General features: G+C 39.2%; 1 protein-coding gene across 1 annotated transcript in view; it reads left to right on the plus strand.

Annotated features, from left to right (window-relative positions):
• The first annotated feature begins 895 nt into the window (after positions 1 to 895).
• The window catches only part of LOC120058952 (paired box protein Pax-7-like), a 62,428-nt gene continuing 40,526 nt past the window's right edge, over positions 896 to 22,797 (plus strand). The window contains exons 1-4 of the mRNA XM_039007702.1: positions 896 to 983; positions 2,176 to 2,411; positions 3,011 to 3,155; positions 3,436 to 3,564. Of these exons, the coding sequence (XP_038863630.1) occupies positions 896 to 983; positions 2,176 to 2,411; positions 3,011 to 3,155; positions 3,436 to 3,564 (598 nt within the window). The remainder of the gene's footprint in view (positions 984 to 2,175; positions 2,412 to 3,010; positions 3,156 to 3,435; positions 3,565 to 22,797) is intronic.

The following is a 22,797-nucleotide window of genomic DNA, read 5'->3' on the forward strand; positions in this document are numbered from 1 at the left end:
TGGTGTGTTCAGAGCAAACTGTAAACCTTCTGTAATGAATGAGTCAGTCATGTATTCTAGTTGTTTAGAACAAAACGCGTTTCCTGTCTATATTATCATGCGATTAGATTAGAGATGACTGTACACATAGCCTGCGTCTTTAAGCCATATGCAACTAAAAGCCTATATTTCATATGCGTAAATGAAGCAACAAACTACATACTTAAATCCTGAATTGAGTTGACTTCTACGTCCAAAACACACTGTTTTTATCTTTTCCTGAAGAAGAATCTCCAGGGCCCAGTGGCAGTTTCATCTAAAAGGTTGGGTTGGTTTTGATACGGCATGGGCATGGGAAGGCGCAAAATGTGTTTTACGTCGCATGCCGTTTTTTGTGATTGGTGGAGAAAACTTGGCTGTACTCCGCTTCCCCTCATGAATAAAAGAAAGCTCAGACCAAGAGCCTATCCGCGCGCGCGACAACCCCCTACGCCGTGCGCCAAAGTTATCACTTAAACTACTCCCAACCTCCATGCAGACTTTGTCATCAAAAACTACCAGAGCTTTTAGGAAAACGCTGCAAAGAATTAAGTAACCTTTGCGCACTTGAGAGTTAAGGGACACCCTCCTCCCTCTGTACACACACAGTGTACCTTTTTCTCAGCAGTCCTGTTTCGCTCATGTTCCCCTCCGTGCTACATCAGAAGTAAGTGTGTTTTACGGTTTTGGGGTGTTTCGTTTTCAGAGATTCATCCGTTTGGATGAGTATAGGCCTATTTGTCTTTTTTCCTTTTTTTTGTTGTTGAGTGGACTGCACTTGTTTTTTCAACGTCAAAACAATTACCACAAACAAGTCTCGACTTAGTTTAGCCGATGAAATATTGGCCTTGTTTTGCCTGCTACTTTTAGCTGTAGAATGCAGTCGTCTTTGCCAGGAACAGTACCTCGAATGATGCGACCAGCGCCTGGACAAAACTATCCCCGCACTGGCTTCCCTTTGGAAGGTAGGTGATGCATGAAATTTACTAACATCCATCATTGTCGAAATTACTGTATCATTCCAAGCAACATTTATTACTAATTTAAAGCACGTTGTTTATCAACAAAATGGGCATTTGATTTGGGCCTTTATTATACTCAATCACATTTGAAACAGCAAAATGTTGGCTATAGTTATACAAATTGAAAGGACAAGTTAGGCTATTCATTATTTTATACACTTTTGCCCCCTCTGTAGACTACAATAGGTTTTACGAAAGTCAAACTTATATTAGGATTTCATAATGGCCATGTCTGGGTGCTCGATTATGTGACTGTTTATGTAAATAGACAAACGTGTGAATAAAATGTACAGGCACAAATTATTCGCATTGATTAATCGTCCGTGGGAGCGTCTCCCAGACAAGGTTCGTGCTCAAGTAGCTCCAATAAAATCTCCGAGAACACGAAGCTTGCAAGTTATCCTAGATCCGGGATTTGTTGAAGTGTCCTGGTGCTGGAAATAAAAGTAAAATACACATCAAAACGACGAATCAAAGGATTACATCAATATTTGTACGGCATGGCGGTGAATAATGAATCCGGACGAAGCCACACACTTCACAGCCTCTTCAATGCCGAATGGGACACTCAAGTGTCATCTGGCTAATGACAAATTCTGCCTTCAAATCAAATATTTTTTTCCCAAAATAACTTGTCGATTCTGTTCTAAAATGCCTATTTTTGGCATTTTCAATTTCAGTAGTCTACGGATTCATTTACTTCACGCATTATTGGAAATGTGTCCAATTAGTTTGAATGTAGTAACAGTGGGTTTAACAGTGGGTTTATGTTGACGTTTTTATGGCTACATTTAATTTCTGAATAAGATAGCCTATAGGCTACATTAATTTATTTGTATATATAGACTACACAAATATAGGCCTAGCCTACATTGTGCAATAGACTTCCACTGGGTCGTATAGTCTAATAACAATTGCATTAGGCATCCACATATGCATATTAGCCTATCAAAAAATCTTCGAACGCCACAAAAATATGCTAAATATTCAGACATGTAGCCTATAGGCCTAAAGATCAAACAGTCATAATTTGCACTGTAAAACAATATGCATTCCGAAAAAGGTGTTAATGCCAGTGTTGCATTTGGTGTGTACACGAAATGTTTTCACAGTAGGCCTTCTTTCTTCTGCACAGTGTCAACTCCCCTGGGTCAAGGTCGGGTAAACCAACTCGGTGGAGTGTTCATCAACGGAAGACCACTGCCAAATCATATCCGACACAAGATAGTGGAGATGGCCCACCACGGTATCCGTCCCTGCGTGATCTCTCGACAGCTACGAGTTTCCCATGGTTGCGTGTCCAAAATTCTTTGTCGGTATCAAGAAACGGGATCAATCCGACCCGGGGCAATAGGAGGAAGCAAACCCAGAGTGAGTTTGAGAAAGTTCGACCTCACAAAACAACAACAACCATTATTATTACACGCTAATATCCTAAAAATATCAAAATACATTTAATAATATTATTATTAATAATACTATTAATATTAGCCTATTCTTATAATTATTCGTATAATTATTATTATTATTATCATGACTGTTTACCGTTATGGACCTGAGTTTTCACACCACCAAATATTCAAACTGTAGCTGGACATCCAAGGTATTTATTGTGGATATTGTATTCCATTCCATGTTTGTTGCTTACCTATTTATTAACCTGCCATCGAAATTGACAAAAAAGAGCAATTTCGTAGCCTATATTTCCGGTGCCTTGAGACTTTGAAGTTTACTAATATATATTCAAAAAAACGGAATTAGTCAATTCAGACTTTATTTTTCAGTACATTCAACCTGTACTGAAGTTATTTTTCTCGTGCTCTTTCTCCTCTCCTTTCCTCTTTTTGTATTTTCTTTTCTGTTTTTCGATTTCTATTTTCTGCATTGTTTCTGCTTCTCATTTTCTTTCTCGCTTTCTTTCTTTCTTTCTCTCTGTTCTACTATCGTTCTGCGTAAATTAAACCCAAAAGCAGGTAGCAACGCCCGATGTGGAGAAACGGATTGAGGAGTACAAGCGCGAGAATCCCGGCATGTTCAGCTGGGAGATCCGAGACAAGCTGCTGAAGGACGGGGTGTGTGACAGAAGCACAGTTCCTTCAGGTGAGGCCTCATCTGGTAAGCAACCCTTTTTACTACACAAGTGATGTTTGCTCATATATATTTTTGTTATACTAGTTCTCCATAATAGTGGTCGATATGAAACCATCACAAACATTATGTTGATGACATATTTAAAACTACCAGCATAGTTTTATGTCGGCCAAAAACAGGCCTATTGTGTCACCTGGACTTAATTGTATTAGGTTATTATTTCGATTTGTTTACATTTGTTTTAGCCTGTGTGTAATGACTATGCAATTACCCTAGGCCTACCTTGTTTTTTTTATTATTGTAGTGAGTTCCATTAGTCGTGTTCTGAGAGCTCGATTTGGGAAGAAAGATGATGAAGAAGATTGTGATAAAAAAGATGAAGACGGGGAGAAGAAAACTAAACACAGCATCGATGGCATTCTTGGCGATAAAGGTAGGCTAATTCAATTGGATTTACATTCGCGTTTTAAAACACCCTCTTACAGGCCTATGCACAACATCCTGTGCGCTCAATATGTTGCAATATTTTGTTCAGCATTGTTTGTTTGTTTTGTTCATGGAATGCACTTCCTTAATTTAAAACTGACCTAATTGCTCTTTTGCACACATTTGTGATTTTTTCGTGATGTTTAAGCTGTTTGCCAGTACAAGCGTAACTAGACCTGCTTAATTATTTATATGAGCCTTGACGGAGGGTATTTGTGACTGCATTCATTTGCACAACAGACTCCTTTGGTGCTGGTAAATGGTCCCTTGAAACGGCAACTGACAGATGACCGATGTGACAATCAATATCAATTACGACCAGCAGGTTGCAGCGATTCTTGATCCTGGACATTAGCCTATTTAGGTAGCACGTGTATACTGCTTCATAGCTGGGTATTATCATAGTCCTATAGGCTAAATAATATGTAGGCTAAAATAAACCGGAAGCTAGTAATTTGCTAAAAAGATAAACGTGCCGCAATTGTAGCCTAATTCGTTTTTTTATTAGGATATATTCATTTGTGTTTAGGCCTAGGTCTATTTGAAAATGGCTTATTATTATTTGTTACACTTTTATAGTTGTCATTTTTTGGGTCAGTTTTAAACATATATTTTTTTATTTGGAATATTTAGGCTACAAAGAAACGGGGTTGTCTTTTGTCCTGGCGCTTTTTTGAAGGGACCTCGGTATAATCTAGTCAAAATACATTAGATCCTGTGTCTCAAAAAAGACAGGGATTTCCAAATGAAATGATCAACCATTTTGTAGCCTATCTGTTGTTTAAACGGTCGCACAAAAAGCCTTTCTCTAAAGCGACAGCCTCTCTAAACTTGAAGATGAACTTCAGTTCTCAAGACTTCCACTCCATTGAAGGCAAGGATTCTGAGGTACAAAGGCAAACCCCTCAAAAGCAGGGTAGCGAAAGGAGGAGTGGGACGTTTTTTCACACTCAAAAACCCGCAAAGAAAGGGGGAGAAAACTTTGGACAAAAGGCCAAGAGGAGAACGAAAGGCGAATGAATTATTCAATCCACCCTGCTGGTATATAGTTTTGTAATATTATAAAATCGTCTGTTGGAATAGATTAAGCAGTGGAGGTGCAAAATGTGTTTCGATTGTTGTTTGGAAATGCATATGCTTTTTAGAATCGAGCTATTTTGTGTTCTAACTGAACCCTTGCTGATGTTTTCTCGGTGAAGGGGGTGGGGTAAATGGGTCTGTAAGTGAATGTAGACTAGCCTATAACATACTCTTAATTTATTTCACAATCCGATTCATTGATAGATGTTTATAGTTTGTTGTCTGTGGGCTCGTGTCATGAAATGGCCTGTGTTGTTGGTTCATCTCGAGCATGAAGTGCCTGCACCTTGTTAGTAAATCTGTACTTAACTGACCTATGGGACATGACACCAGTTCATTATGGACTACTGTTTATTTTATGTATGATCATGTCGTTTGTAGACAGAACGCCTCTCCATGATAGCTCGACAGTCGTGTTGAAACGGGTTCCACTGCCAACAATTGACCCGCCAACAATTGACCCGATTCAGGGGCCAGCGGGGGCTGTAGCGCTTTTGATTAAACCACAATTCTTCGTTAGAAATCTTTAACCAGATTGGCTTCAAACCACGTTGTCATAGGCCTATTTGTCAGTAGCCTAGCCCATGCATACACCGTGTGAGAGTGACTAAGATTGGGCTATATAGGCTATAGATATATGGCCTAAAATGTACATTAACCCATAGGCCCCATTGTAGATCCTGTGTTCTTCTGGACATGAAATGGTCTCGCAAACCCTCTGTAAATGTTTTGCCCACGTTTGGCTTTTGATGGTGACATGTTGAAACCAGGCTACCAACTGTCCCATTTTTTTTATTCTTAAAAAGACTCATCTCTGCGCTTGTTTCATTCTATCATCCGGCTGGCATTTAATAATGTTAAGACTTATTACAGCTCGTAATGAAACCGGTGTCTGTTGAATAGGCGTCTGTGTTGGAGAGGGGTGTAATAGCTCGCAGGCATGGTAAGAAATGTATTTATCCCCTATCAGCCCTCACTCTTGGAGTTTCAAGCACAAACGTTATGTTGAAGGGTTTTAGAGCAGATTAAATTGAGCCTTTTATTTCTTTTCACTTTCATCTCTAAACGGCCCACTCTGCAGCTAGCCGCAGGCACAAATTCATGAGATTTTAGGTTTCTTTTATAGGCTATAGTTGTCGAGATTGTATTCATATATTTATTTTGTTTTATTTCATTTTTATTTTGGGATTGCATTGGAGCATATAACTCTTAACATGCCAAACTCGAATCTGGTGATGGAAATGTCAATTTTAAGTAAATTGTACAGTTTATATTGCAAGCAAATTGCTAGATGCATAGGCTTATTAGAATACAGCGGGGGTGGTTTCACCAAACAAGGGGGCATCGTGTTTGAAGTCTGAGCTTTCAAAAATAACCGCTGCTGTCCATTCTGATTTTAAGTTGACTGCGAATGCTTTGGGTTTTGGGGGAAGAAAATACTGCAGTTATGCTCCGTAAAATAGTAGACCAAATGTTTTCCATGCATGGTGATATTGACAGATTGCATTAAAACGTATTTAAACACTGCGTGAGTGACATGTTTGCCAAGTTTAGAAGGGGACTGCTGATAGTGGCATACGTTGCCCCTTCCAAAGAGCTTATGTTGAGATGTAAATACTTATGATATGATGTTTTGTTACACTTGAGTAGACTAATTATAAGGTAATAGTCTCAATATATGTTTACAAATAGATTGTAGGTAATTATGATCGAGATCAAGGATTTATTACGTTATCATATCAATGTTTAAAAGATTGCATTCAACCGTTATAAGGATCTCTGCATTGATCATCTATTAGCATAGCTATAGTCTATGGTCGATGAGTGACCTAATTTCAAATGATGCATTAGTGCTGAGAAAATGCACACCTAAATTGTGGCTGAAAGGAGTGTATCGGTCAATTCATAAAGAACAATTGGTTTTGATTAAACCAACACGCACCATCTTCAGCCCTCATGCGTGATAGAAGGGGTAAATGGACACTTGAGCAAACGGTCGGATTACCTGAGGTTCTCAATCTAATCAAACAGGGGCCAGGCGGGATTTGTGACTGTTGTGAGTGGGATCAGAGGAAATGATAGAGGCCACAAGGAGATAGCGAGATGTCACTCATCCCCAGGCCCCAGACACGGCCGTTCTCTGTATTCAATTTCAAACGACGTTTAATACACGTCTTAAAAGGAGACATATAACCTAGAAAACGCGTTTGGAAATGATAGATAGGCTATACCGACAAATCAAAGAGCGACCGAAAGTACCCATAAACCCATGATATAAATGGTCTACTTATTTAAATGGTTGTAGAAATAAGAGAAGCTATTGAGCCACATTGAGGAGTCATCCAACTGAAATTGCCTCCTATACTGAATAAAAACAAAAGGCTGCCATATTACATATTCCGGAGCATGATCTGGCATGCGTGCTGCTTTTTCTCCGAGACAGTTGTAGAAAATCGAAAATTATATTTAGGAGTCCGAAATAGCCTAAGCTTCATTGAAAGAAAAAGGATGCCTGGATGTGTCGAAAGACCACTTCAAACAAATCCATCTAGAATGGTGAGAGAGATTTAGTGAAAGTATGGGGAAGTTATTTAGCTATTAATAAAAAAAAAATGTCCTAAGGCATCGAGAGTGACTCCATCTGCACTTTCTCGCAGCTATTTGGCTGGGTTGAAATTGAGGGAGACCCAAATGTTGGGTAGAGATAACACAATCATCACAGGCTTGGTCCTGTGCTGAGCATCAATGTATTCAACTCGGATTAACCTCCCCTTTTCCCCCTCGCTGCCTCTCCAAATTTCATTGGAATTTACATGGCGAGATTTTTAAGAAACATAGCCTATAAAAAGCAAAAAACAACAATATTTGAATAGCAGAGGGGGTTGTTGCATCAGTCATAATAATCACAAATAATAATGATAGCCCAATAGACATAATAATGATAATGATAATGAAAGTAATAATGTATGCTGGTTTCATATATATTCCTATAACTGTTATTTAATTCTAATAGTATGCTGATATTAAGATATTATGTACACTTCTACTTAAAACCTTTCGATTGGGTAGGCCTATCCGTGACGAATGCAGTTAATGTTGATGGCGATTCTCCCTTAAACGTTTCAAGACCGAAATAATAATTTTATGCCATTTAATTCCACTGTTGGGGCAAGAAATATAGTGTCTTTTAGAGGTTTATTAACAAATGTGCATGGGTAGGCTATAAACCCGTCGACCAGACGGAACTCTATTACACGGAATCCCGATAAACCAAGTGACATAATTCGTGGAACAAATCAAATTAGCCAAACCAGCAACAAATGACCATAATTTACTATTTAAAAGTCTTTGTTAAGCATGTTGCATCTCTTTAATGCATGGAATAATAAGATGCCCCATTCATCCGGTGAACTAGGGCCTAGTGCTTTTTAGGCCACATAGGACCTATACTAAAAATAAACATGGGGAGATGTCAAAATCACTCATTCCCCAAACGAGATTTAAGAGGCAACATAATTCTTCTGTAATTTATTTAAATCAGTTTTGTTAAGCCTGCTTCCCTGACATCAAACAATATTTATATACGTTCATTGAATAAGGGGTCATGGTTTACATGCTTTTGTGCATCTTACAGGCAGCCCAACACCTTCACATTCCCCCAAGAGCATTCCTTAGAATGTATTTAGATGGTCGTTATTGAGCAAGAAACGCCATGGGGGGTACTGCAGTAAATTAGTATACACTCATTAGATTAGGAAAATGATATTATGATGGCGACATATATTTTTTCCTTCCGCGACTGAGGCTATAGTCTACATCAGCATCACAGCAGCTGATTGAACGCATTTTCAAAATGGACAGGGGGAAATCTTACATTGATGACACATTTTGTCCTGTCAATTCATAAGACATAAGACATATAGAGAAAGAACGATCTTAGCGTAAGCCTCTTCATCACGTCGAATATTAATGTGCAATCATAACCCAATGCTCGGGTGACCCGCTAACCTGAGGCAGACCCTGGGGTTTTCATGAAGGGGATTTCGTGTTGTGTGTTTCAGACATTTTAAGAGAAGAGAGGAGGAAAAAAGTAGGTGAGGAAAAGTAGAAGCGGCTAGAGGAAATTGAGAGGCTTATAGTCTTTGATCCTTGGGTGCTTTTGCTTATCAGAAACATTTGTGGTGACACCACCACAATGGGAGTTCATCATATTACAGACTGCCAGTGCTGCTTTCAAGCCTGCCTGTCTATTAATTAAAGCACTTTTGCCATGTGGGACAGGGCCTATATGGGTGCACATGCTACCAGCAGCGAATACTTCTCAAATCTCTGGTGGGTTATTTAAAGGGACAATCTCCCCTTTTGGGCGACTTAGGAAAATTCCAAGGTCTTCTGTAGACTACATGGGGATTTTTTTCTCCTCATATAAAGGCAAGTACATAATCCTTTCCTGCTCAATAACTTTAAAGGAATTAACTCCCCCCTACCCAAACATTCACCAAATCTCAAGGTGTAGAACTTTCACGGAGTTATTCATTTTACTTTAAAGTAGGCTTAACTGTCCAGTGAAAATCTCACTTTTAAAAGTTCATATTCTGTTAACTCATACCCAAATAATGTTGTTGACTTGTCATATACTCGTATTTGTGGTCAAATCATAAATTGGAGATAAAACACATGAAAAACCCCATCTCAAACTTGTATCTCAAACAGACCATTTAAAAAAATGCTTGCTCTTTCCTCATGGAGAATGATGTCATCCTGCCTCATTGGCTGAGCTGGCCAATCAGTGGTCTACTGGCGTTCATATTTTTAATGACCAATATACATCCACACCATTCTATTGTTGGGGTATGCCAACACCATTTCAACACAGCAAAGCTGCTTTTTAACATACTTAATTACCATTTATTTTAAGGAAAAGTATTTTGCTCATATTCGAATTAATTATATGTCATATTTCATATAGATCTGGAAACACTGGACATTTACTTTAAATGTATGTATAATGTTACATTTCATTTCCATTTGTTATTGACAACAATTACATTGAAAAACATTTATAGTTGGTTGGGGTCAGGGATGTACTGGGCAGCTTGGTGGGGGACATGGCCCTGCAAGATCTGATGAACAAATCGGACAAACGACAAGGGAAAACTCCTGCTGACACCAATAAAAGTATTGGCCTCCGGGCTTCCTATGTGGTGTCACAAATAGTGTTTTTTATACCATGACTCGCCATCAGTCTATTGTTGTACGCTGCCCATAAAATTGGAAGGCCAAAGAACTATTGTTGACCCCAAATGAAGACCGCTCATCAGTTGATGAGGAAATGGGCTTATGTTTAGTCGTGCATGGTCGTTCATCAAATATACAGGCCTATTTGCCTTTTAACTATGAAACTTAGTTAATATAGCCTATATTAATATCTGATATCGAATGTTTAATTCAATTCAGATGTAGCCTAGTCTGTTATTATGTCCAATTGAATAAACATGCTATTTAATGTATAATTATAACCGCATTATGATTGAAAATATTTAAATATATTTGACCAAACTGAAGCACAAATATTGTCACTATTGTAGTAAGAAAAATATAGCTTGGGCTACTTGTTGATTTTCCTTTTTTTCTCCATCACTTCCAAATGCATCAATGGCGTCTTTGAGAAAACAAATATATAAAGAGGGGCAACTAAACTGGGAAGCGGTTTTGAAAGAGAGAATAGCAGCCCACTTCTTTGCCATGGAGTGTTCAGTAGCCATTCCTTAATCCTGCTTTCATTTTGCCGACAAATGCCAAGAATCTTGTTTGGCGACCCAATGGGAGACTGATCAGTGAACAAAAGGGAAGCATTTCACAAAGCAGAAATGAGCAAAACGAGGTTCAGGGCAGTCAGAAGCCTTGGGCAACCATTAAGCTCCGTTTGCAAATGATAGCCAATCGGACAAAGGAAAACACAAAAATCTTAAGCTATACAAATATGGCTAAACAAATGGAATGACAATGTCACCAAATGTTTTGACGGTTAATTGATCCCTTGATGAGACGCATAGTGATTTTTGGAGATGTCTTTTTGTGCAGGGTTCTCGAGGGTGTTTTGTCAAATTTGAAGTAGCCTACTTTACTGATGGGGTATTTTGGGGATTTATCAATAAAACATAAATCATTAAAATATTGCACCAAACACATAAAGTAATCGAAAATGACATGACACCTAGGCCATTCATAATAGCCTACCGAATAACGCTTGATGGTGCAGAATGTGGCGGGGCTCGAAGGTGTGGTTCAATATCGAATCAGGATTTTGGACTGTGTACTTAATTTAGAAAATAGGTCTGGATCGTATCTTTGAGTAAAACATGTTAAACTAACATCGCCAGATTCTACTAATCTACATTTTTTTCGTCTGTTTCAAGTTGCACCAGTAAGACCAGGCATGTATCCTACAAAGAAAAGCAGACCAAATAACCACCTACAGTATAGCCTATGAGTTTTGACCACGCAATAAAGACCAGTGGTTTCCTTTTCGTTTGCCTGTCTGCTGTGTTAACTTGATATTTTGTGCATGACTGGTTTATTAGACACCGCATGTGTGGGGATTTGACAGCGGCTCCTGGGGTCTGGATACCTTCAGTTAAATCCAACTCATTTCGCTCTCTCATGTAATTCATCCGGGGAACCTAGGGAGACGGCCCACGGTAGGAGAGGTATCTTAAACCCTTTCATCTCAGCCTATAATAACTGGACCATAACAAGTTCTCAATGCTCAGGTTGAAACCATATCATCATACCATAAGATCATTGCAGCACAAGGTTAATTAAGGTCGAGACTGCTGAGTTTACCTAACATAGCTGTTTAAGAACGTCCCATATAGCCTGCCCTTTTAAAGTAGCCTACAGTAGCCTATAATTTGGTGAATGATAATAACGGTATATTTATTTAATAACCGTAGTATCATTTATAATAACATTATTATTAGTATTTAAAAAATCTGTAAAATATGCATTTCGCTGCACCTGCAATAACATCTTTAAAATAACATTTTATTATTATTATTATGTAAATCAGACCGTTATGAAAGAGGTTCATTACAGTGTTTGCCTAAAGGATCATAATACAAAGGTACTGCATATGATAGAATATTAATTATGTATTGATAATGAACGTTTTTTGGGATATGGTATTTTGGGATGTCTACCTAGCTCGCTCTGTGCAAGTTAATATTTGTGAGTTTGCTGTGGCCCATTTCCAAGAACGTAGATCAAGTTCAAAGTGACAGAAACAGGATTGAATCAGAGAGGAATGTTAGTATGAAATGTTCAAATTGAAATGATCTCACACACCAAGGGAACCACGTTACTTTTGCCCAGGTGGACCTGTAAGGAATTGGAGGCATAATGACATCTTAGTTTGTCGACACAGGCACAAGAAAGTAATTCTACAAGCGTATTTGTCTAGGAATCGACTCCCTAAAAGCAAACGCTGTTCAAAATGCACAAATCCATTCTAATTGGGTATGAAATGACCCTAAATATATAGAGATTAAGCAACCATTAAGCCCCTAAATTTTCTTCTAAAATAAACCTTCAAGCTGTTGAAAGGTTTGAAAGTGGATTAATGGTTCTATATAAGTCTTTGCATGAATGTCATTTGTGCCACTTATTTTACATGCCATCCATAAAATATATGTGAGAATATATTTAACCAACTAACTTCAAATCATTTGTATTCACTTTAATTAAAATTATGTATTTTTACACCCTAACGTTATCATTGTACACTCAAAGCTACCATTCTGGAGAGATTGAGGTTATGCAATGTAGGCCCTAACTATCTTGCTAGGCCATGTTAAGTGTATGTTGTCTGCCCAATCATTAGTGTCTGTTTGCGTTATATACATGTACTTTCAGGAGAACACACATTAAAGTTAGAGACTCATTGTAGGTTTTATCCAGGTTGTATCTGTGTTATAGTTCATAACTCCCTCTGTTAGTGTCAGTGACCAAGGAGCTAAACGTCAACTGTTTGTGTTTTGCCTTTTAGAAGCCTCTTTGTAGCTAAACCAGCTTTTTTGGTTTGGCCTGAAATCCCCCTGATGTGTGTCTACCCACTCAGTCTATTGATATACAAGCAGTCACTTAAAAAGGGAAAGAAAGAAAAAAAAGTGAATGGGGATAGAGAACCGTCTGTTATTTTGTGTCTTTGGCCCCGCACCATTGGCTATTCAGGCGAGTTGATGAACTCCTCCAAAAGTTTATTAAGGGGAAGGAAACAATACAAACCAAAGGCTTCAAGCGAACAGGCTGACAGTTTATAAACTAGCTTCCATTGAGCCTCAAAGCCAGATGCATGAATACCTTTGAATGGGCTCCCTCAAACTGACACAATCGAGCTAGACAACAGCCATGTTGAAAAAGGAGGGGTTTTACTCTTCGGTGCTGCTGCGGTGCCGATTGGTATTTCCATGCATTAACGTACATCTGCAGTGGGAAGGCTCCAATCTGGGGGTTGGTTGGTGTGGTCGAGTCAAAGCGTTGGTTTTTGCTGATCTTTTTGCTCGTGTTTGAAGTAAAGTCTTGTGTTCCGCACGCCCACTCTGGACAGCAGGTGTCACGACACTGAGAGAAATATGCTAATCGCAATGAAAAAGAGAGTGAGGGAGAGAGAAACGTTTTACTTATGCTCCCTCGCTTTTTCACGGTATGAACCGGAGCATTTCTCATCCACATGCAGGTTGAATGGGTGATAAGTGGCTTTTAGCGATGATGGTATTCCTTTCAGCCGAAACAACTTTGTTCTCAGTCCAAGCAGTAGTTCCTGCTTGCCAGATCAGTCAGTGAGTGTGTTGGTTCGCTTTGGGTTCAGTCGTTGAACATAATTGCAAAGAAACCATTTCTCTTGAAATGCTAAATTATGTTTACCAGCTAGAACCTTGCTGAGCAGTGACTGTAGAATCAACAACCTGAGGAAACACTGCTCTTACGAAATGCACCGACTAAAGTTTCTAAACCTTCTCCAACCCGGCCTAGAACCTAATTGGGGACTATGATTTGTGAGTGTATCCAGCCCAGACCCAATGCTCCCTAAGTGGGCACCACTCGGGTGAGGTGACCCTGGACAGCCTGGGGGGTGTCTGAATGCACTGTGGACACAGCCTATAGCAGCCATCCCTAGCAGGTGTCACAATTACCAACACAATCAGTCTCCATGGCCTGTGGTCATTGAGCGTCTGTTCAACCAAGCCGTGTAAGGCGGGCTGGATCTTGGGGGACAACACAAGGGGGTACATGTGGTGCAGGGACAAGACTAGGGCCTGATTACCCTATGAAACAGCTATTAGAGAGGATGACGTCTCAGCAAACAAAAGTGGAGAAGAAATATCAATACTTTGTTAGTTTTCCAAACAGCGCCCCCTCGGTTACACTCTGCTCTCGCACATTTCTCAATCACTTGTTGTTTATATTGGTTGTCAGTGTCAACTGTTGCTGTTATTGTGATGAACATATTGGCAGTGAATTGGAAGTTATCTTTGTGTACTCTGAAAATGTCTTTATTAGGCTACAGTCTGGCTTACTGGGCAACCCCCTGTCTGTTTGTTTTATGAAGAGATGTTGCCATAGTCATGTGGAGAGCTGACAGTACTGTGTTGTTGGGTGTTGAACCCTGGGGACAGCCATATTGGTGGCTGGGTTTGAGTCAGTTTCTGTTCAAACTGATATTTTGTCTTTTTTAAGAGGCCTCTCACTACCACAAGAGTGCTCTCTTTGAATCCTTGGGATCACTCGCAAAAAGGGGTTATTTAAAAAAGATGAGTACTTCCTAGTGTGTTTTATAAGTAGTTTTTTAAGAGTGGGCAAATGTTGCATTAAAAACAATTAGAGTATTACTTAATGTGATTGATATGTTTGGTGCCGCTCTCTAGTAATATAAACATAGTGTACTTAGTTTTGATGGTGTCAACCCCCTTTAAATACCCATATACGTGAAAAATATATTCTGTGTATATTATCTGGATTGTCAATATTTATTTTAAGATACTTGTGAGGACTTGCGTTAATATATTTCCCTCTTGTGCTGTTTTGTGTGATTCTACATCTCAGTGGAGGAGCGTGGGTTGATCAGATAGGAGTGCAAACAGGCGTCTCAAATTAAAAGCTTTTATTTGACCGTAAACCTGTCCCTTAAAACCTGCTGCTTGCTTATGGAGTAGATCACTTGTTTTACTAGACAGTCATAAAAGGACGATGAAACTAAGGTAACCAACACCTGTCTGTATTCTAGGATATCCAAAGATTGCCACAACAGACTCTAACCAATAGGCATATTACATTTTGCTTGTGGCTCATTTTAAGTGAAGTTGAACATTTTTACAGATGATTGTTTTAAGCCATAAGGCACAAGAGGCACTATGTAATGAATATACTCACAGGTAAATGGCATTGTTTGGCCTGAGGCAAAGTGGTGGGACAGTCAACCCATTTACATGGGACTATATTCATTACATCGAACTGACTCGTGTGCCTTATTGCAGTTTTAAAAAGGTTGCCAACATATTCAAATAACAATGAATGAAATATTTTCATTAAAAACGTTATTTTGATACAATTTTCATAAAATGACATTCTTCCACTAGAAGATATAATCCGGATTAACATCTGGTCGTTAGTTATTTTGGCCATTTTGCTACAGACGCTCTAGTCGTTAATTATTTTTGCATAGTTGCTTTGAAAAAGGATTGGTCGCCCATACTAAAAAACATTTTTGCTATACAGGCTGACCAAAGTTCTTGTCATTTGCTATCTAGCTAGTCTACTTCAGGTAACTCAGTCGCGTCAAACATTGCACCAGGAATGACAGTACACTAGCTGCATTTTTGTTTATTTTAGCTTTTTTTCTATTGGCATTTACATGGATAAAATAATAATGATGTTGATGTGAAATTTCGCCTGGTCTCGTCTGGACAACGTTCGTTCTCTATGGTACAGGTGAGATCGCATTTCAAGAGTGAAACACTTTCCGAGGTCGGACAGGCAGACAGCGTGGCTTATATTAACTCCTGTTGTACCAAACTAAATGCTAGGCTAGAAGCAAGGGGAAATGTGCGAGTTGAGATAAATACAAGAGATGATTTGGACAGCAACGTGAACATGACGATATTCTTATGAGACGCAGTGATAATTCAGATGGAACTTCTAGCAGGCATAGGCGTGCCAGTGTCGGTGAATACAGCATGGCTTGGAGCGCTGCTCGTCTAACCAGCATCTAGGATCCAAACAACTATTTTTAATAATGTTCCTGAGAGCTCTGACTTCTTCACAAAATGGTTGACGCTAACATATTTAGTGGCAAAGCTTAATTCAGTTGGCTGGGTTCACAGGTCTCTGTGGTACTGACTTATCCTGGTCTTGAGGCTACAGCCAGGTCATCCTCTGTCCATTAACACCCCACCTAACTCTTCCTCATCTTCACTTTGCTCCACCGTAACTGTCTGCAAGGCAGCAGTGAACTGAGATGAGGTTTTCTATAACCTAAGAAAATTGCTTCTTTGAAATATTTATTGGGCTCACTTTTATGGATTCAATTGATAAGTTCCTCCCATTTCCTGGCCTAATACAATGTTAACCATTTTATGAAGGACAAACAAATTTCAACCAATTTTATGATTCAGTATTACTTCACAATGTTCACCTAAGTAAAAAGTTGCTCTCAGCTGTTGTGTGTCCTTGATTAGTGAGTAGCTAGTCAAATGTCTACATTCCATTCTGTCCAAGAAGTATGTTTAAAATGAACAGCAATCCTTTTGGGCTAATTCCACGACAATGGGGGCATGACATATATAATTGAGTACACAGGCATTTGGCCAGTGTCACAGCACTGATTAGTAGTTAACACCATGGTCCAATAGTTTAAAAATCACCATTAGCCCACGCCACTTACGGCCATAAAATCTCCCATTTTCTGCTCCTTAGCAGCTTCACCTCGGAATCTCTGCCCTTGCTTTATTTATATGTGTGTTTCGCCCTCACACAAAGACAATAAACATGTTCCCAGAGTGTTGCAAATCAGAAATTTGCTCAGATTTTTTCCCCCACCGACTTGAATAGTGAATGCGGTGGCTAGTATGTGAACAACAGTAGGGCAGGCCAGCTGCAGGAGAGTGGTAGGGAGGGAGGGAGGGAGGGAGGGAGGGAGGGAGGGAGGGAGGGAGGGAGGGAGGGAGAGGGTGAGGCTGTTCTCCCCCAGCTTCAAACAGGGGTCTTGTCTTACAGTTTTAACTAATGGGCTTACTTATGCATCCACTGGCACTCTCCCTTCATGCTGATCCCCCCCCCCCCCCCCCTCCACACACACACCTAACACCAAATGATTCTCCCCTCCTAACACCAAACTCAATTTTTCCATCCAAAAATCCACAATATGCTGTTGACATTTTAGAGAATTCATTATATCATGGTGTGTCTGCCAAAACTGAGTAGTTTTCTTTCTTACGATTCCCACAAGTCATTATGTGTTCATTTTTATTCATTATTTATTTACACATTTTTATGCGATTGAATTTGAGCCGCCTAAGTGATAGACAAGTTTCTCGTTCCTGTTTTAGACTTAATTCGACCAATGTTTCACCAAGTGGATATCAGATCTGCTTGAAAAGGACAGCTGCCACACTGTTGATTTTTCATCTTGGTTTTAAAAGGATGCACTCCCAACAGAAAGGCACCATATCAAGCTCTCCGCTATCTCCCCCTCTCACATAAACACATGGGTTGCATTTCAAAGCACCTTTTAACTGTAATCTTTAAATAGACTCAACAAGTCGAAATCACTTATTTTGTTTGCAGGGGGAGAAAACCCTCTTCTATGATTATTAATCTGCTTTTATTCAAAATAAGATTATTCTTTGCTCTTATAAAACTTTTGGCATTTTCTTTTTAAGCCCCGAGCTGTCCACTAAGGGCTTGCATTTGTATATCTCTAATATAGCTTTGTCTTGAGTATTATATTTCCACCCCGTCATAATCTAACTCTGTGGTTATATTGACAGTCAGCATTTTGTTATTTATAAGGCCGTTTTCTATCAGTAAATGAGACATATGCATGCCACAGCTGGGGGAGAGAGAGCAGATAAAGACTTTGCATTTAATAACCGCTAGTTTGCTAAGACGTAATGCCTTGATAAGGCGAACATATTTGTGAGGGCTAGATTGAGTTCAATACCAGTTCTATACAGCATCTACTGAGAGGACAGAGCCGGGCTGCGCTGTGTCCTAGACTATACAGTGTTGTGTGTGTGTGTGTGTGTGTGTGTGTGTGTGTGTGTGTGTGTGTGTGTGTGTGTGTGTGTGTGTGTGTGTGTGTGTGTGTGTGTGTGTGTGTGTGTGTGTGTGTGTGTGTGTGTGTGTGATGATATCCATGATATAATGAATTCTCTGAAATGTTAACAGCATATTGTGGATTTTGGATGGAAAATTAGGATGGGGGACTCCTTTGGTGTTAGGAGTGTGTGTGTGTGTGTGTGAATTTTAAGCTATGCATGAATATTCATTCGAAACTATTGAATTAGTCTACTTGGCAAAAATATAAAAAAAACACAAACATTTAGAAAATACTGTATATTCAACAAAACCTTACAACCTATGCCACCATTCACTGTATGTTTTGATGTAACTATACATTTTTGTATTTTTTTAATAAATGATGGCCATTGTGTTGCAGTCACTGTGGGATGATGGCTTATTTATTGGATATTGAATGAGTTAGATGAATACAGCTTTGTAGGCTACTCTGTTTGGAGTGTCTGTGGTTTTTATTCATGGTCCTACTCTCTGCTTCAGTTTAGTTTAGCCTATTTTTTGGCCGCTTGGATTTGAGGGTGTTTGTTGGGGGATCAGATTCCGATGCCAATTGGCAGAGTTTGCCAGCTTCCCTTTTGTGGCTCTTTCATAATTTTATTACTTTCGCTTTGACCTCAATTAGCGAGGTCTTTATATCAGGAAATGAAAGAGCACCGTCGGGTACAGAGAGGGAGATCTGTTGAAAATGGACACCTGCTCTTCAAACGCCAAGCAGCCTTCCTAATTCTGGCAGGTCAAATTAGCACTCTTTCCAGTTTCTGTTGACAAAGTTAGCACAGCACTTCCTTTCAAAATGGGTGGTCATTGTTCACAGTTTCAATAGCAAATGAAAATGATTCAGTTGGAATGGGGCATTTTTCTTCAATGAAAGTGTGAGTGGTGACACAGCTGTACACGTCAGGATGACTGTACAGTATGTGTTATATGTGAGGTTTAGATACAGAGATAAGATTTGTTGCAAATCGCAGTACTCCCATAAGTCTCTAGTACTATTATAATCAAATACTGTACATCTATTGAAGCCCTACATGTTGTCGTTAAATTACTAGCTCCCTCTTTTGTCTCCCATACTTTGTTTCAAATTAAATTAGCCATATAGAGATGCATCACACATTGGGCAACACATACATCTTCCAGGTGCCAAATTCCCACCCCCCATCAATATACCAGGCCTACGTTCCTGCAACTCTCCTCCACCACCCTACCCCACCCGCCCTCCAACCCACTTGGTGCAGTCCATGCTCTTTCCCAACCTTTTAATGGTTTAATATGCAGTCAGCACTTAGGTGTGCTGTTTGGCTAAGGAGAGTCAATATGTCAGCGTTTATTGATGCCCCATGGAGCTCCGGTGGGTTGTCAGGCTCTCTTTTCAGGGCCAAGCGGCCCCCTGAGGTGCTGCCTCTATTGGGCCTGAAAGGACTGGGAGGCCCTGAGTCCCTCACACAGACGCGGCGGACACAATTTTTTTCTTTATGGGGTCCGCTTCAGGAACATGACAAGACCCCTAAACGACCATCACTCATCATCTCTCCTCCGTTACTTTTTATTTTTATTTTAAAAAGAAAGAATAGGGGCCTAATTGTTTCTTGTGGAAGCAAGAGATTATGAAACCGTCCTCCGTCCTTTCCTTCCCTTGTTCACTTGCTTCATGCTATTTTCTTCTTCTTCTTCTTAGTATTACCGCAATCATACAATGAGACAAATGGGAATCAAAAGAGAGAACTTTGAGAATTAACATTATTATTACATGCATGAATTTGATGCAATGACCATTAAGTTAATTTATTTGTCATAGCAAGTGAATCCTCCTGATCCCCCCTATCCATCTCTCTTGCATCCCATCCAATCCACTGTGGTGTTCTGTAGACAGTGAGTACAGTGAACTTAAGATCTCTTGCAGGGAATGGGGGAGGGGGGGGGGGGGGGGGCGCAGGTTTGGATAAATCTAGCCCCAAGGCCTGAGAGACTGTGGAGAAACAGATGCATGTCAGAGATAGCACAGCATAATGGCCTGTTTGTACAGTGTTTTTTTTTCTCTCTCTCTTTAAACTGTCAGACAAAGAGAAGGGTTGCACAATGGCAACAAAATGCACACACGCATAAGGATAAACTTGTTCAGGAAATAGACAACGACAATACACAGTTATTCTTGAGGAAGTAATCAAATAAAATAAAAACTTTGTAGACAGTGACGCATGGCGTGGAGTTATTCCGTTAGCTGAAACTGGTCAATGCTTGTGTAAAACTGAAAGCAGGCCTTGATTGTAAATATACTGGAACTAATATGATTTTCAGAATGACCCATAATGAGTGCATGCTGCTCTCTCCAGAGCTCTGTCGCTCTTTGTCCCTCTGTCTTGGTTGACGTCCGGGACGAACAAACTCATGTCAACAGTCAACAAACCATGGATGTTTCACCAATGTTTACATTTACTTTACATTAGACGTGTCTCTTGTGGGAACAAACATACGCACTTGATGTAAAGTCCATGAAAGTAATTACGATGATAAATGCAGAGAAGTTTGTTTACAAGGTATTTACATAATGTTGACAACACGCTCATGATGCACTGCTAATAATAGCCACACAAATGTCAATAATAGTAATAAAATTGTCTCAGTGACATTTGAGGGTGATTGAAACATATTATAAGCTGGCGTGTAGGGGAATACAATATGACGGCATGATATGTTGTGTGTAAAAAATGTGTTCTGTAGTATTACAACTAGGTCTGCCAAAGTTAACATTTTAATTGTGGTTCACTTTTGGAATGTTTCACACCGTCATTTTTTCTCTCGCATTTCCAGTCTGAGTTTCCGCATGGACCCTTTTGAACGCGTCACACAAAGCGCTCAGTGCTGTCGGTCTCTACAGCTAGCAGCTTCTGTAGAGCTGTCTGCCTCTCTTGTGGTGCTGAAATCAACCACTATGCACTTAGCTCTGAGCAACAAAGTTGAAGGAAAACTTTGAACCATAAACACTTTCCCATGCGTTTCTTTAGATAACAGCAAAAAATGTATTTACACAGAAGTATACTAGGCAGTTATGCTAACGTTAGCTAGCTAGCTAACCAAACGAGAATGGCTGAATGCCTCAAAACTCAACACAATGATTATAATCAGAACAGAACTTCCATTCCATTAAGTTACTGTTTTGGTTGTAGTTCTTACTCAGGTCAAAAGATTAAAGCAAATGATCCCAATTCTAGTACGGTAGCAGCTTGTGACTATTTCATGTTGAACATTGATAAGAAGTAGCTTAGGCTAGATCTAATAACTGTATGATATTTTACATTAACTTTTATATCAGACCTGGCTGTTATTGTCTTAGAATACAGTAGAATATGTTATTATTGTCTTAGAATACAGTTAATTTTTCATTTTTATAATCAAAATATATTATCCCAACAAACCAATGGAATTAGTTTAAAATAAAAACATCTTTCATTAGGATCAAATTTGAAATGTTTTTTAAATTTTCAATTAATCGTAGTTACCTACAGAAAACCAATGCCATTGACTTAATTAACTTTTTTTTTCTCGTTTGACAGCCCTTTTGATAACTATGTATTATATTTAATAGTTAATTTACTTTACATGGGTAACTGTACGCTATCTTTCTAGACAATGTGTCAATGGCGTTTGCGTCACTGAGACTAAAAGAAAGACAGTCATGCTCTGTATCCCTTTGGACTTCACAAACCAGAAGCTAAGTGATAGAACTGTTCATCTAGAAATACCGAAATACAGTATGGTCTGTGGTGAAGCAAAGCGCTAGCTGCCTCCTCACACTACTTCCTAACAGGCAGCAGTATCTCCAATTGATTGCTCTTATCACAACAATATGATCCCATTGGGAAACACCAGCCTCCAATATAGCTAATTAACAGGCTTATTTAATTAGAGTCAAATGAGAGAATTTAGCTAATGTTCATTTTGATTCCTGTTTCAGATTGATTCCTCAATTAGAGGGAAGGTTGCAAATGTATTTTTTTGTGCAAACATATGGCATTGGAGGATGCCGTGGACCCTGGAGGGGTGTACACACTCCCAGATACTTAATTAGCCTCTAATTTGGTGATAAACGCAGAGCCTCCCTGACATTTTATCACTCTCCCCAGAACTTTCACATGGAATTACAGCTATCGTTATTTAATCATCCAAATGTCCCAGATCACTTCAACAATGGAGAACTGCCTTTAATTTCGACCCTAAGTGTTAATGAGATTTGTTTCTGTGTGTGTATGTGTGTATAACGAATGTAGAATGTGATATTTATGTGCTATACACTGCCTTCAGAATGTATTGACACCCCTTGACTTTTCCCACATTTTGTTGTGTTACAGCCTGAATTTAAAATGGATTAAAAATAAATTGTGTGTCACTGGCCTACACATAATACTTCATAATGCCAAAGTGGAATTATGTTTTTCGACATTTTTACAAATTCATAAAAAATTACAAGCTGAAATGTCTTGAGTCAATATGCATTCAACCCCTTTGTTATGGCAAGTCTAAATAAGTACACATTTGTACAAAGTCACGCAAATAAGCTGCATGGACTCACTCTATGTTCAACAATAGTGTTTAACATGATTTTTTAATGACTACTTCTTCTCTGTACCCCACACATACAATTATTTGTATGGTCCCTAAGTCAAGCAGTGAATTTCAAACACAGATTCAACCACAAAGTCCAGGGAGGTTTTCCAATCCCTCTTAAAGAAGGGTATCTATTGGTAGA

This window comes from Salvelinus namaycush, chromosome 14 (genome assembly GCF_016432855.1).
Source record: "Salvelinus namaycush isolate Seneca chromosome 14, SaNama_1.0, whole genome shotgun sequence".
In the NCBI taxonomy this organism is placed as follows: domain Eukaryota; kingdom Metazoa; phylum Chordata; class Actinopteri; order Salmoniformes; family Salmonidae; genus Salvelinus; species Salvelinus namaycush.